Source organism: Plodia interpunctella, chromosome 8, assembly GCF_027563975.2.
Source record: "Plodia interpunctella isolate USDA-ARS_2022_Savannah chromosome 8, ilPloInte3.2, whole genome shotgun sequence".
In the NCBI taxonomy this organism is placed as follows: Eukaryota; Metazoa; Arthropoda; class Insecta; order Lepidoptera; family Pyralidae; genus Plodia; species Plodia interpunctella.
Genome location: NC_071301.1, coordinates 9116743 through 9134912, shown reverse-complemented (window position 1 = coordinate 9134912; position 18170 = coordinate 9116743). Strand labels below are relative to the sequence as shown.

Genomic DNA, 18170 nt, shown 5'->3' with positions numbered 1-18170 from the left:
TAAATGAATTATAACCTAAGTTCTTGCTTCTCAACCGTTCTCTGAGTTATTCATAATACACTTTCAGAGTTAATGAATATCTAGGCGAGTCACAGGCGTGTTCACGTACCTACATAATATAACAAGGCAGATTAATAGTTGGCAACACTTAACTGTTTTAAAAGGCAAATTTAGAATTCATTCTGACTTGAAGTTAAATCTAACTGTAATTAAGAAAACAATACACACACAACAAAGTACATATAAGTACCTTACAAAATACCTATACTATGTTTGTCCGGGACAGTAATTACTATGGCTCAATTCCCGCTTGATTCCATATTTTTTTCATTTCATGATTATTTTCAAAATTAGAACAGAATAACCAAAACGTACCGTTTCATTATTTCAAAACAAGTTTCATTTTAATTTTAATTAATCCTATATATTTATGTCCGTCATTTCATATTTAGCCGTAATCAAATTGCCCTGTCCGGTACACTATCCCTAACATTAAAGTTTAATTTATCCCGGCTGTCGATACACAATCAAATCGGCTCCCGGATACATGACAAGGCTTTTACGACAGATGATGTAGGGCCGACGGTAGTTAATGACTTTTCCGTTATTAATAATGTCCGGCTTTTACTTAGAATTTGTGTTACAATGTATATGGTGAATTACATACATTTTAACAACCAATCACTGATAATATGACTCTTATATCATATACTAGCGACACACCTTGGTTTCGCACGGGTGTTTCACACATATAAACTTTCTTCTTAAAACATTCTATCTCACAAAGTACGCCATTTTGTAGAAATGGCAGGTGGCATGCCGATTAAAATCAACGTCAAATTTGACGGTGCAACTCACCGTTATTCGATTAAAAAAGAATGCGTACTGTTAGCATTTTACACTGCATAGTTTACAAGGAACTTATGAAGAAACGGCGGATTAAAAAAATAATATCTACGTGCAATCAGCGTATCTAATAAATTTATAGGCATTTTTTTCAAATGTACAGCACTAAGGCTTATGAAAAAATCAAACGGCTCCCAGCGTTTGTGAATTTCTCAACGCAATCTTCAGCTTGTAATGAAGTTTTAATAATTCAGATCTTCTCAAACTGTTCTCCAAGTTAGCTCCGTGGTCTCTTGATGATTTTAATTGGTGGAATTTATGAACTGTTTGGTTATTTGATGAGATTATTTCGTTGAATATTTTCCTGATTGATTGATGAATTTCTATAACTACTTTCTTTTCTGAAGATGTATGTATGTATGTATGTATGTATGTGTGTATATGTGTAGCTTCATCAAAAATGCTATAGAGAATTGGGATTGAATTCATTCATCTCTTTCATTCCACAATAAAAAATAAAGTAACAATAGTACTTGTTAACATTTTGAGTATAGCACTATTTAAATTGAGATCTAATATAATAACATGTCCTTTTAGATCACATAAAAAGCTTATATATGTGTGTATGTAAGTGTATATATGTATGTGTGTATGTATGCATGTATGTATGTATGTGTGTATGTGTGTGTATGTGTGTGTATGTGTGTATGCGGGCACAAGCTAGTAATAAAATATTGTTGAATAAAAGTTTTAAAATTCTGGAAGCGATTTCCATAATTTTATTAAACAAACTGAATTTATATGTGTTAACGTCTACATTACGAACCGGTACAAATGCGCCGGTTAAATACAATTGTTTATCTATTGTCTCTATTCTATGCGATCGATTCGGTACTCGACTATCCCCTTGCTATTTAAAAACTATAATAATATTTCGTCCCTATTGTCCTTTTCGGTCTCGTAGTAGTAATTGACAAAGTTTTTAGAGCAGTTTAGGCATTTTCATGGCTTATGCCATTTATTTTGTTGTGTTTCAGTCCACAAAGGCCCTTTGATGATAAGGACAAAGATTTCCATTTTATTTTTTGAAAGGTTCTTTCGAGAGCCCCGAAAAGTATTTTGGTTAACGGCAATCTTTTCTAGTGAAAAAGAAAAGATTGCGTTGGCGGTTAATATTTAATATTTTTGCCTGTAGAAAATAATAATGGTTTGGGAAAGTTAAAATAAAAAAAAAAGAACCTATTGCTGATGTGTTCTTTAGGCATGAATTTACTCTTAAAGTAAATATTTTTATTTTAAATTACACTCCGCTAAGAATGTTATAAACGAATTGTGGGTAAATAGAAACAAACGATAAACACAAGTTCTCGATACTTTATAGCGCTTTGGCAAACAAAAAATCACCCCAAGAGCCATAAACTTTCAAGAGCGTTATGCAAACCATACAAATGATAGCGATAAAACAATAACTTAATAGAATTATCGGTCCTTGGGGCCCGGGGCGTTGAAAAACAAGGGGAAACTTGTTCGAATTCGAGTACGCGACGGCCATTCGATTGTATAATTGTTAAACCGATAGTTCTCGATTCGATTTCGAAACGTGTTCGAACTTTCGAACGGACACGAAATAGTTTGTTTTAATTGAAAAAATAACTGGTTGAAATTAATGTCAGTTATATTCTAAATTTATGGAAATTGTTTTTAATAATAATCATCGAACCAGCCAGCGCTAAACGCTGGCTATTATATTTTTTTCCATTGAGTTGAATACTTACTTTGCCTGTTGTTTAACAATTTCTTTAAGAATGCTACATTATTCAAAAATATTTGCAACATATTTTAATGCAAAAAAAAATATTACTTTTTAAAAACTAACAAAGATTTTGGTTCTTATTATGTTATTATTCTATGTTTTTGAGAGACAAGGTATCAATAAAAAAATAATCAAATCTAAACAAAACAGTATGTGTTTTATAACCCAACAAGACATAATTCAAACGAAGCTATTTGAAGCAATTTGTCACACTAAAAATTCAAGCGGTGTCCTTTCGCCCTTTCCGAGCTTCTGAACGGCGCGGCAGTTTGGTAAACTTACTGGGGCTTATTACCCTGATTACCTGAGGAACAGTCTCGCGATATGATTCCATTGAGAACTTCGCTTTTCACGGAAATTTTCTAGAGCATTCGCTGCGTCAATAACTTTTAGGCTTGATTGTTTTCGGTATTTGCGTTTTACGTTAAATTTTTTCGTGAATTCATTTCTTTATGCATGAGATATGCTGCTGCATGAGATTTAAAAAAAATATCGCAAAACCTTGTCATGGTTTCAGTGCGGAATTCATGTATAAACATTTTTAAAGGCGTGCTTAGGTATAATTATATTATTTATTTAACGCTAGCTGCGCCCCGGGGCTTCGCTCCCGTGAGATTTACCATGTATTATTCCAGGTTATATCCTACCAATGTACCAAATTTCATAACAATCTGTCCAGTAAATTTTGCAAATAATGATAATAATAATATTAATGTGTACAATTAAATACATAGAAAATATTCTTAGAAATTTTCATGCAAATTTAGTAAAAATTACCTAGAAAACTATGTTAGCAACCCTTCAATCAACGATTAAATATATTTCGTTTCCATGACGTCGGCGTTTTATACCCCTTTGAAATATCGGCAAAATATTGGTAAAAACCGTCTGTAACCCGTCAGAGCATGAGGGGAGAAGATATTTATGATGTCCGTAAGGGGTCAGATATACCCCTATACTATGAAAGGATAGACGAGTAGGTGAATTTCTATATGTTTGCATCAGCTACTACACACATTTTTCTAGTTAAATTGATTGAGGTATATTCATAAACTTTTATGAATGAAACTTTTAATAAAGTGAATAAAGTGTTATGTTTGACGAAAATAGGGTAGAATATGATGTTGAATATAAAAATCACAAGCGCGCATGAATTTACAGATTAAAAAAAATGGTTTCAAATTATTTCCTTTCACATACTTGGTTGTCTGGAAGAAATACTTTTCTATAAAAGTCTGCCTTTGTACCCGTCTCTCTTTTTACTGCCTTCCTTTTCACGTGATTTTATTGTGCAACAAAGAATTTACAAAGAAACATACAAAAAAATATTGTGGAAATTCTGCGAAAAAGAAAACAATTTTGCACTACCTGTTTCATGCCAGGCCCTTGAAAATTTTAACTATATTTTCCTACTGCAATTCGCGATAGAATGTTGAGAGTTACTCTCAAAACCTGAGCTTAGTTTTCATCTGGGTCATCGCTGGCTGGACCAGTTCATTACGAGAAAGAAACTTTTCAGAAACTACTTGAAAAACTCATTTTAATAATTATTTTATTTGGGTACAATCTGGAATAAAATTTCGACGTTTGATGCGTTTTTGATCTGGGTTTTTATACCATACTTCCTATATTGTTCTAGTACAGTCAATTGCATATAAAGCTATTAAAATTAATTGCAAATTTGAGTCTATAATCGCCACATAGAGATCTATGCAGGATATAATTTGCTATCAAACTATATACCTTTACTCAAACTTAAAACGTGTAATCTTAGAAACTATTTAAGTTATATTTTTGTATATATCATAGTGTTTACTCGTATCAATTTATAACAATGCTTTAATTCTGTAGGTAGTTTTGATATCACAACTATTTCCGTTAACGAGTCGAGCTTTTATTGGCTCCGTTTCCATGTCTATTTAAGTATTTTTCTGAAGCAGTTGGTCTACATTTTTCTTAAATAAAACATAAAATAAAATTTCGCCCAGACCTTCATCAACCCGAGCACAGGAAATTGTGTAAAATATCTGTCTATACATTACATTCTGTCACAACAGCGAAGTTTAATCACGCGTGAGCGACGAGTATTGCGTTCCATGCGACGGCCACTTTTAACTGCGACTTTAATGAATGGTCGTCAGTTTGCTGAAACAATAAAAGCAAAATATGTTCGATTTTTAAATATAGCAACTATAAAAAACTTCTAGCAAATAGCTTGCAGCCTGGGTTACAAATTAAGTTTGACATCGACGTGTGTCTACGTATGTTAAAACGGCATACAATTGCGCGTAAACGCGATGGAGGAGGACGGAGTAATGGGGCCAGGCCCTAAATACTCAAGAAATACAATGATACTCAAAATCCATGCAAATTTTGACTTTATTACCGTTGCATAGAGTTCTTTACAGGATTAACTTAAGTTGCGGTTGATATGTACCGTTGTCCACCTAAATTTTCCGCAATATGTCCCCAAAACTCGTTTGAAGTACCCAAAAATAAAACAAGAGAATCCGGCGGAAGCTATCTTTACGCATGTGGCTTTCTCTTCCGTCAGTAACACCTGAAGTTCTAAACATAGACATTTCAAACGAGTCGCCCCATAGTCCCCGTCGACTTTGGACATGATTCAACAATCCTGTCTTGTTGACGGAGGGACTAAGTGTCCGGCTAAAACTGGACTTTTTGGAAACAAGAGTGATCAATTTAACAATTACAACCAATCATGTAATATGTTGATCTCACTTTTGTTAGCCTGATCAAAATGCCTTCAAACATAAACGCGATCGAGTTTGAATTGAAAACTCTAATAATTTAAAAGCGTTTAATTAACTTGCAATGTACGTTAACGTAACTAGGTTTGTTCGGGTAGAAACTTGCATATCAATTTTCAAGCAGATATCTTCAGCTAATTGAATTGAAATTTCGTTGTTTAATTTTAATGACGATTCATTATTATTGCATGACTAAATATTGCAACCAGGATTAGCTCATGACGACCTCCTGTTGTACTCCAATTTACTGCATGAGCAAATTTTTTTTGTCACGTGTTGAATGCAATAAGCTTTATTTAACGAGAATACTGTATCAAAAATGATATATTATAAAAACAACGTATTTTTCATTTAAAATCCTATCTAACTGCACACTAGCGCCATCATCACATTTTTATCAATTTCATTTATTTATCGCTAAGAAATAAAATGAATTTATAAAAATGTGTGCAGCTAGATACGCCCTTAAAATTGTTGGACAAAAACTGGACGTAAAATTTTTGACACAGACTTTTCCCAATCTGTCTCAATTCAAACGATATCTCACCTCAAAGGCACCAAAATAGTTCGGTCATTGCCCCCGTGGCGTCACAGACTAAATTATAAAGACGTAATAGAATACATGGTGAGACTGATGAAGTCTGCCAGACTATGTTATTTGATATTGTTCAGCCAGGCTAGCTAGCCGGGATTTCGGTTATAAACTACTGGTTAGAACCGATATCTATTATCCTAAGAGGATTAATAGTATTAATGCTGTGTCTACACTTGACCAATCTAAGAATTTTATAGGTACATAATATGTTCATATAATTTCGAGAAGTGGGCTCTCAGACTGGCAATAAGAATTATGTGCGGGTGATATAGTTTTATTGCTATGATAACTTCGCGTAGCTTGTACCTGTAGTAAGAAACATGAAGCTCTATATATATATAGGTATAGGTACTAGTGGTACTCTATATATATATATATAGGTACTAGTGGAGCCCGCACTGCTAAGAACTTTTTTCGGTTTCTTCCTAAGCGTTTTTCCGGTTTCTTCCTAAGCCATAGAGCGTTGGAGCCCAGATTCCGCAAAGAAAACTACCTATATCTATCACTGTGGTATTGTGTCTTTATAGGGGTGAGGTTCAAGCTCGAACAAACAACTTGTCACATGTCTTTCAAGAATAACATTGATTAATCTATTGTTCATTTGTTGCAGATATCACCGAAAGTGACATGTTGTGACAGCACGAAATAACGTCATGAGCTAGTGTTGTGCCGGAGTCGACATCGATAAAATGGCGCGTTTGCTGATCGCGCTGGTGTTACCGGCGCTAGTCGCCGCGCTGTCACCCGGTGACACTGACACGTGTAATCCGGACAAAATGACGGTGTATCGAATGGTTTTGCACACGTACTGGACGAGGGAGAAATTCCCGAAGCACTACCCTGATTGGCGGCCGCCGGCGCAGTGGTCGAAGGTTTATGGTGAGTGACTTTTTTAAACATTTAATCTGTCTTCTTAACTTTTTTTTAATACATTTGCTTGTATTTTATACATTTCAATACCTGTAATGCAAGTTTACATTTCATTTCAAACGTTGAGTCTTGAACGCAGCTAATCATCATCAAAAATTTCGATAGTCAAAGCACGTTTAACAAATTATAATTGCAAAATTGGCCCTGTATTTGATTCTAAGGAACTTGAAAGTTTGGCTCAACGAATAAATTTGCTTCATTGTGTGAATTTACTTGCAATAACAGCATTGAATAAATTGTTTTGGTATAAATTTACACTTTAAGTAGTTCAGAAAGTTCGTTTTATCAGAAAACGTGTGCCAGCGCAAACTTATTATGAACAGGATTTCGATGTAGTGTAAAACTTTTGGGAAATAATAACTTTTAGCGACTGCTTTCTTCAAGTTTTGCAATATAGTTTCAACTTTATTATTGAGAACGGTACAAATGTTGAAACTGCTGAATATTATATTTTGAGCATTATTTGTCGATACTATGTTCGACAAGATGAAAAACTCCTAGAATTTGCTAGGTTACCACCAGATACGCAATAAATTCTCTTGTAATATAACAGATCTAAAATTTTGTTTAAAGCCGTTTATTCTTAACCATTTTTATTTGAGTATCTACTCGATTGAGGACTCATTTTGTATGCACTTCATACAGTTACTCTTATTAATGTCCTCTTCAAATTGTATCAAAATGTGTCGAGTTAAAATGTATGTAACATAATATCATTCACACAAGTGAAGTTTACCCTTACGGCTATATGTTGGTGAACTTGGCATACCAAGTTATAGAATATCAAAGTTTCATTGGAGTTCTATATGCATCCACATGAGTTCTATAGTTCCTGACACATTTCAAGAATAGTTCTGGCGTTTATCAATAAAAAAAAATTTTTGAAAAAATGATATGCTAAGTTCCGGTAGCATATCATTTTCTAAAAAACTAATATTAAATAATCAAAATCGATAAACACGGGATATATAAATAGTTCCTCATACATATTATAAATAGTTCTGCATTATTAAAGTAAAAAAAAAATATCAAAGTTTATATATATATCGACGACATGCTACTATAAAAAAAAATAATATTTTGCTCAATGCTTACTATATTGATAGTAATCATATAAAAAATAGTTTCAAAAATGAAATTAAATGAATAAATAAATATATCACCAAAAAAGAAAAACGCCATGTAACAAAATAGCAGCATAGTAAATAAGAAGGTTATTTGGAGAAATGCCGAAATAACACAAATATATCAAAATGTTTTGGATCGACGATAAACGTCATTTCAAGAGTAGTAAAATATTGAAAAACACAATCAGCATTTTTCTCCGAGCTCTATTCCCAGAAAAAATAGTAGTTAGTATATCACACTTGAATATTAGAAAATTAGAAATTTTACTAGATGATATTCGAAAAATCTTAAAAAAATGTTCTGGTTACCCAAGAACCTAGAACTCCGCGGATTATAAAACAACACTAATATATCAATAAATAAGAATAAGAATTTCAACCAGAACTCTTTAAAAAATATCAGCATATCACACTTGAATATTGGAAAGTTAGAAATTAAACTAGATGATATTCGAAAATTCTTAAAAATATGTTCTGGTTAACCAGGAACCTAGAACTCCGCGGATTATAAAACAACACTAGTATATCAACAAACAACAACAAGTATTTCAACCAGAACTCTAAAAAAAACATCAGCATATCACACTTGAATATTGGAATGTTAGAAATTTTACTACTATTTTTTTAGATGATATTCAAAAATTCTTAAAAATATGTTCTGGTTACCCAGGAACCTAGAACTCCTCGGATTATAAAACAACACTAGTATATCAACAAACAACAACAAGTATTTCAACCAGAACTCTAAAAAAAACATCAGCATATCACACTTGAATATTGGAATGTTAGAAATTTTACTACTATTTTTTTGGATGATATTCAAAAATTCTTAAAAATATGTTCTGGTTACCCAGGAACCTAGAACTCCTCGGATTATAAAACAACACTAGTATATTAACAAATAACAATAAGTATTTCAACCAGAACTCTTTAAAAAATATCAGCATATCACACTTGAATATTGGAAAGTTAGAAATTTTACTAGATGATATTCGAAAAATCTTAAAAAAATGTTCTGCTTACCCAGGAACCTAGAACTCCGCGGATTATAAAACAACACTAGTATATCAATAATTATCAACAAGAATTTCAACCAGAACTCTTTAAAAAATATCAGCATATCACACTTGAATATTGGAAAGTTAGAAATTTTACTAGATGATATTCGAAAAATCTTAAAAAAATGTTCTGCTTACCCAGGAACCTAGAACTCCGCGGATTATAAAACAACACTAGTATATCAATAATTATCAACAAGAATTTCAACCAGAACTCTTTAAAAAATATCAGCATATCACACTTGAATATTGGAAAGTTAGAAATTTTACTAGATGATATTCGAAAAATCTTAAAAAAATGTTCTGCTTACCCAGGAACCTAGAACTCCGCGGATTATAAAACAACACTAGTATATCAACAAAGAACAACAAGTATTTCAACCAGAACTCTAAAAAAAACATCAGCATATCACACTTGAATATTGGAAAGTTAGAAATTTTACTACTATTTTTTTAGATGATATTCAAAAATTCTTAAAAATATGTTCTGGTTACCCAGGAACCTAGAACTCCGCGGATTATAAAACAACACTAGTATATCAACAAACAACAACAAGTATTTCAACCAGAACTCTAAAAAAAACATCAGCATATCACACTTGAATATTGGAAAGTTAGAAATTTTACTACTATTTTTTTAGATGATATTCAAAAATTCTTAAAAATATGTTCTGGTTACCCAGGAACCTAGAACTCCGCGGATTATAAAACAACACTAGTATATTAACAAATAACAATAAGTATTTCAACCAGAACTCTTTAAAAAATATCAGCATATCACACCTGAATATTGGAAAGTTAGAAATTTTACTAGATGATATTCGAAAAATCTTAAAAAAATGTTCTGCTTACCCAGGAACCTAGAACTCCGCGGATTATAAAACAACACTAGTATATCAATAATTATCAACAAGAATTTCAACCAGAACTCTTTAAAAAATATCAGCATATCACACTTGAATATTGGAAAGTTAGAAATTTTACTAGATGATATTCGAAAAATCTTAAAAAAATGTTCTGCTTACCCAGGAACCTAGAACTCCGCGGATTATAAAACAACACTAGTATATCAATAATTATCAACAAGAATTTCAACCAGAACTCTTTAAAAAATATCAGCATATCACACTTGAATATTGGAAAGTTAGAAATATTACTAGATGATATTCGAAAATTCTTAAAAATATGTTCTGGTTACCCAGGAACCTAGAACTCCGCGGATTATAAAACAACACTAGTATATCAACAAAGAACAACAAGTATTTCAACCAGAACTCTAAAAAAAACATCAGCATATCACACTTGAATATTGGAAAGTTAGAAATTTTACTACTATTTTTTTAGATGATATACAAAAATTCTTAAAAATATGTTCTGGTTACCCAGGAACCTAGAACTCCGCGGATTATAAAACAAAACTAGTATATCAACAAAGAACAACAAGTATTTCAACCAGAACTCTAAAAAAAACATCAGCATATCACACTTGAATATTGGAAAGTTAGAAATTTTACTAGATGATATTCGAAAAATCTTAAAAAAATGTTCTGGTTACCCAAGAACCTAGAACTCCGCGGATTATAAAACAACACTAATATATCAATAAATAAGAATAAGAATTTCAATCAGAACTCTTTAAAAAAATCAGCATATCACACTTGAATATTGGAAAGTTAGAAATTTTACTAGATGATATTCGAAAATTCTTAAAAATATGTTCTGGTTACCCAGGAACCTAGAACTCCGCGGATTATAAAACAACACTAGTATATCAATAAATACCAACAAGTATTTCAACCAGAACTCTAAAAAAAACATCAGCATATCACACTTGAATATTGGAAAGTTAGAAATTTTACTAGATGATATTCGAAAAATCTTAAAAAAATGTTGTGGTTATCCAGGAACCTAGAACTCCGCGGATTATAAAACAACACTAGTATATCAACAAAGAACAACAAGTATTTCAACCAGAACTCTAAAAAAAACATCAGCATATCACACTTGAATATTGGAAAGTTAGAAATTTTACTACTATTTTTTTAGATGATATTCAAAAATTCTTAAAAATATGTTCTGGTTACCCAGGAACCTAGAACTCCGCGGATTATAAAATAACACTAGTATATCAACAAACAACAATAAGTATTTCAACCAAAACTCTAAAAAAAACATCAGCACACTTGAATATTGGAAAGTTAGAAATTTTACTAGATGATATTCGAAAAATCTTAAAAAAATGTTGTGGTTACCCAGGAACCTAGAACTCCGCGGATTATAAAACAACACTAGTATATCAACAAAGAACAATAAGTATTTCAACCAGAACTCTTTAAAAAATATCAGCATATCACACTTGAATATTGGAAAGTTAGAAATTTTACTAGATGATATTCGAAAATTCTTAAAAATATGTTCTGGTTACCCAGGAACCTAGAACTCCGCGGATTATAAAACAACACTAGTATATCAACAAAGAACAATAAGTATTTCAATCAGAACTCTTAAAAAAATATCAGCATATCACACTTGAATATTGGAAAGTTAGAAATTTTACTAGATGATATTCGAAAATTCTTAAAAATATGTTCTGGTTACCCAGGAACCTAGAACTCCGCGGATTATAAAACAACACTAGTATATCAATAAATAACAACAAGTATTGCAACCAGAACTCTAAAAAAAACATCAGCATATCACACTTGAATATTGGAAAGTTAGAAATTTTACTAGATGATATTCGAAAATTCTTAAAAATATGTTCTGGTTACCTAGGAACCTAGAACTCCGCGGATTATAAAACAACACTAGTATATTAACAAAGAACAATAAGTATTTCAACCAGAACTCTTTAAAAAATATCAGCATATCACACTTGAATATTGGAAAGTTAGAAATTTTACTAGATGATATTCGAAAAATCTTAAAAAAATGTTCTGGTTACCTAGGAACCTAGAACTCCGCGGATTATAAAACAACACTAGTATATTAACAAAGAACAATAAGTATTTCAACCAGAACTCTTTAAAAAATATCAGCATATCACACTTGAATATTGGAAAGTTAGAAATTTTACTAGATGATATTCGAAAAATCTTAAAAAAATGTTCTGGTTACCTAGGAACCTAGAACTCCGCGGATTATAAAACAACACTAGTATATTAACAAAGAACAATAAGTATTTCAACCAGAACTCTTTAAAAAATATCAGCATATCACACTTGAATATTGGAAAGTTAGAAATTTTACTAGATGATATTCGAAAAATCTTAAAAAAATGTTCTGGTTACCCAGGAACCTAGAACTCCGCGGATTATAAAACAACACTAGTATATCAACAAAGAACAACAAGTATTTCAACCAGAACTCTAAAAAAAACATCAGCATATCACACTTGAATATTGGAAAGATAGAAATTTTACTACTATTTTTTTAGATGATATTCAAAAATTCTTAAAAATATGTTTGGTTACCCAGGAACCTAGAACTCCGCGGATTATAAAACAACACTAGTATATCAATAAATAACAACAAGTATTTCAATCAGAACTCTTTAAAAAATATCAGCATATCACACTTGAATATTGGAAAGTTAGAAATTTTACTAGATGATATTCGAAAAATTTTAAAAAAAATGTTCTGGTTACCCAGGAACCTAGAACTCCGCGGATTATAAAACAACACTAGTATATCAATAACTATCAACAAGAATTTCAACCAGAACTCTTTAAAAAATATCAGCATATCACACTTGAATATTGGAAAGTTAGAAATTTTACTAGATGATATTCGAAAAATCTTAAAAAAATGTTGTGGTTACCCAGGTACCTAGAACTCCGCGGATTATAAAACAACACTAGTATATCAATAATTATCAACAAGAATTTCAACCAGAACTCTTTAAAAAATATCAGCATATCACACTTGAATATTGGAAAGTTAGAAATTTTACTAGATGATATTCGAAAAATCTTAAAAAAATGTTGTGGTTACCCAGGTACCTAGAACTCCGCGGATTATAAAACAACACTAGTATATCAACAAAGAACAACAAGTATTTCAACCAGAACTCTTTAAAAAATATTAGCATATCACACTTGAATATTGGAAAGTTAGAAATTTTACTAGATGATATTCGAAAAATCTTAAAAAAATGTTCTGGTTACCCAGGAACCTAGAACTCCGCGGATTATAAAACAACACTAGTATATCAATAACTATCAACAAGAATTTCAACCAGAACTCTTTAAAAAATATCAGCATATCACACTTGAATATTGGAAAGTTAGAAATTTTACTAGATGATATTCGAAAAATCTTAAAAAAATGTTGTGGTTACCCAGGTACCTAGAACTCCGCGGATTATAAAACAACACTAGTATATCAATAACTATCAACAAGAATTTCAACCAGAACTCTTTAAAAAATATCAGCATATCACACTTGAATATTGGAAAGTTAGAAATTTTACTAGATGATATTCGAAAAATCTTAAAAAAATGTTGTGGATACCCAGGTACCTAGAACTCCGCGGATTATAAAACAACACTAGTATATCAACAAAGAACAACAAGTATTTCAACCAGAACTCTTTAAAAAATATTAGCATATCACACTTGAATATTGGAAAGTTAGAAATTTTACTAGATGATATTCGAAAAATCTTAAAAAAATGTTCTGGTTACCCAGGAACCTAGAACTCCGCGGATTATAAAACAACACTAGTATATCAATAACTATCAACAAGAATTTCAACCAGAACTCTTTAAAAAATATCAGCATATCACACTTGAATATTGGAAAGTTAGAAATTTTACTAGATGATATTCGAAAAATCTTAAAAAAATGTTGTGGTTACCCAGGTACCTAGAACTCCGCGGATTATAAAACAACACTAGTATATCAATAATTATCAACAAGAATTTCAACCAGAACTCTTTAAAAAATATCAGCATATCACACTTGAATATTGGAAAGTTAGAAATTTTACTAGATGATATTCGAAAAATCTTAAAAAAATGTTGTGGTTACCCAGGTACCTAGAACTCCGCGGATTATAAAACAACACTAGTATATCAACAAACAACAACAAGTATTTCAACCAGAACTCTAAAAAAAAACATCAGCATATCACACTTGAATATTGGAAAGTTAGAAATTTTACTAGATGATATTCGAAAATTCTTAAAAATATGTTCTGGTTACCTAGGAACCTAGAACTCCGCGGATTATAAAACAACACTAGTATATTAACAAAGAACAATAAGTATTTCAACCAGAACTCTTTAAAAAATATCAGCATATCACACTTGAATATTGGAAAGTTAGAAATTTTACTAGATGATATTCGAAAAATCTTAAAAAAATGTTCTGGTTACCTAGGAACCTAGAACTCCGCGGATTATAAAACAACACTAGTATATTAACAAAGAACAATAAGTATTTCAACCAGAACTCTTTAAAAAATATCAGCATATCACACTTGAATATTGGAAAGTTAGAAATTTTACTAGATGATATTCGAAAATTCTTAAAAATATGTTCTGGTTACCCAGGAACCTAGAACTCCGCGGATTATAAAACAACACTAGTATATCAATAAATAACAACAAGTATTGCAACCAGAACTCTAAAAAAAACATCAGCATATCACACTTGAATATTGGAAAGTTAGAAATTTTACTAGATGATATTCGAAAATTCTTAAAAATATGTTCTGGTTACCTAGGAACCTAGAACTCCGCGGATTATAAAACAACACTAGTATATTAACAAAGAACAATAAGTATTTCAACCAGAACTCTTTAAAAAATATCAGCATATCACACTTGAATATTGGAAAGTTAGAAATTTTACTAGATGATATTCGAAAAATCTTAAAAAAATGTTCTGGTTACCCAGGAACCTAGAACTCCGCGGATTATAAAACAACACTAGTATATCAACAAAGAACAACAAGTATTTCAACCAGAACTCTAAAAAAAACATCAGCATATCACACTTGAATATTGGAAAGATAGAAATTTTACTACTATTTTTTTAGATGATATTCAAAAATTCTTAAAAATATGTTTGGTTACCCAGGAACCTAGAACTCCGCGGATTATAAAACAACACTAGTATATCAATAAATAACAACAAGTATTTCAATCAGAACTCTTTAAAAAATATCAGCATATCACACTTGAATATTGGAAAGTTAGAAATTTTACTAGATGATATTCGAAAAATCTTAAAAAAATGTTCTGGTTACCCAGGAACCTAGAACTCCGCGGATTATAAAACAACACTAGTATATCAATAACTATCAACAAGAATTTCAACCAGAACTCTTTAAAAAATATCAGCATATCACACTTGAATATTGGAAAGTTAGAAATTTTACTAGATGATATTCGAAAAATCTTAAAAAAATGTTGTGGATACCCAGGTACCTAGAACTCCGCGGATTATAAAACAACACTAGTATATCAACAAAGAACAACAAGTATTTCAACCAGAACTCTTTAAAAAATATTAGCATATCACACTTGAATATTGGAAAGTTAGAAATTTTACTAGATGATATTCGAAAAATCTTAAAAAAATGTTCTGGTTACCCAGGAACCTAGAACTCCGCGGATTATAAAACAACACTAGTATATCAATAACTATCAACAAGAATTTCAACCAGAACTCTTTAAAAAATATCAGCATATCACACTTGAATATTGGAAAGTTAGAAATTTTACTAGATGATATTCGAAAAATCTTAAAAAAATGTTGTGGTTACCCAGGTACCTAGAACTCCGCGGATTATAAAACAACACTAGTATATCAACAAAGAACAACAAGTATTTCAACCTGAACTCTAAAAAAAACATCAGCATATCACACTTGAATATTGGAAAGTTAGAAATTTTACTACTATTTTTTTAGATGATATTCAAAAATTCTTAAAAATATGTTCTGGTTATCCAGGAACCTAGAACTCCGCGGATTATAAAACAACACTAGTATATCAACAAAAAACAACAAGTATTTCAACCAGAACTCTTTAAAAAACATCAGCATATCACACTTGAATATTGGAAAGTTAGAAATTTTACTAGATGATATTCGAAAATTCTTAAAAATATGTTCTGGTTACCCAGGAACCTAGAACTCCGCGGATTATAAAACAACACTAGTATATCAACAAACAACAACAAGTATTTCAACCAGAACTCTAAAAAAAACATCAGCATATCACACTTGAATATTGGAAAGTTAGAAATTTTACTAGATGATATTCGAAAATTCTTAAAAATATGTTCTGGTTACCTAGGAACCTAGAACTCCGCGGATTATAAAACAACACTAGTATATTAACAAAGAACAATAAGTATTTCAACCAGAACTCTTTAAAAAATATCAGCATATCACACTTGAATATTGGAAAGTTAGAAATTTTACTAGATGATATTCGAAAAATCTTAAAAAAATGTTCTGGTTACCTAGGAACCTAGAACTCCGCGGATTATAAAACAACACTAGTATATTAACAAAGAACAATAAGTATTTCAACCAGAACTCTTTAAAAAATATCAGCATATCACACTTGAATATTGGAAAGTTAGAAATTTTACTAGATGATATTCGAAAAATCTTAAAAAAATGTTCTGGTTACCCAGGAACCTAGAACTCCGCGGATTATAAAACAACACTAGTATATCAATAATTATCAACAAGAATTTCAACCAGAACTCTTTAAAAAATATCAGCATATCACACTTGAATATTGGAAAGTTAGAAATTTTACTAGATTATATTCGAAAAATCTTAAAAAAATGTTCTGGTTACCCAGGAACCTAGAACTCCGCGGATTATAAAACAACACTAGTATATCAACAAAGAACAACAAGTATTTCAACCAGAACTCTAAAAAAAACATCAGCATATCACACTGGAATATTGGAAAGATAGAAATTTTACTACTATTTTTTTAGATGATATTCAAAAATTCTTAAAAATATGTTTGGTTACCCAGGAACCTAGAACTCCGCGGATTATAAAACAACACTAGTATATCAATAAATAACAACAAGTATTTCAATCAGAACTCTTAAAAAAATATCTGCATATCACACTTGAATATTGGAAAGTTAGAAATTTTACTAGATGATATTCGAAAATTCTTAAAAATATGTTCTGGTTACCCAGGAACCTAGAACTCCGCGGATTATAAAACAACACTAGTATATCAATAAATAACAACAAGTATTTCAATCAGAACTCTTAAAAAAATATCTGCATATCACACTTGAATATTGGAAAGTTAGAAATTTTACTAGATGATATTCGAAAAATCTTAAAAAAATGTTCTGCTTACCCAGGAACCTAGAACTCCGCGGATTATAAAACAACACTAGTATATCAATAATTATCAACAAGAATTTCAACCAGAACTCTTTAAAAAATATCAGCATATCACACTTGAATATTGGAAAGTTAGAAATATTACTAGATGATATTCGAAAATTCTTAAAAATATGTTCTGGTTACCCAGGAACCTAGAACTCCGCGGATTATAAAACAACACTAGTATATCAACAAACAACAATAAGTATTTCAACCAGAACTCTAAAAAAAACATCAGCATATCACACTTGAATATTGGAAAGTTAGAAATTTTACTAGATGATATTCGAAAAATCTTAAAAAAAAAGTTCTGGTTACCCAGGAACCTAGAACTCCGCGGATTATAAAACAACACTAGTATATCAACAAAGAACAACAAGTATTTCAACCAGAACTCTAAAAAAAACATCAGCATATCACACTTGAATATTGGAATGTTAGAAATTTTACTAAAATTTTACTAAAAAAATAGTAGTAAAATTGAAATACTTGTTGTTGTTTGTTGATATACTAGTGTTGTTTTATAATCCGCGGAGTTCTAGGTTCCTGGGTAACCAGAACATATTTTTAAGAATTTTCGAATATCATCTAGTAAAATTTCTAACTTTCCAATATTCAAGTGTGATATGCAGATATTTTTTAAAGAGTTCT

At 30.9% G+C, this 18170-nt stretch overlaps 1 protein-coding gene across 2 annotated transcripts in view; it reads left to right on the top strand.

Moving 5' to 3' along the window:
* mspo (M-spondin) overlaps positions 1-18170 on the top strand; it is a 52773-nt gene that overhangs the window by 9084 nt on the left and 25519 nt on the right. For both annotated transcript variants that reach the window (XM_053748769.1, XM_053748770.1), the window contains exon 2: positions 6636-6904. In XM_053748769.1, the coding sequence (XP_053604744.1) occupies positions 6715-6904 (190 nt within the window). In that variant the 5' untranslated portion in view covers positions 6636-6714. The remainder of the gene's footprint in view (positions 1-6635; positions 6905-18170) is intronic.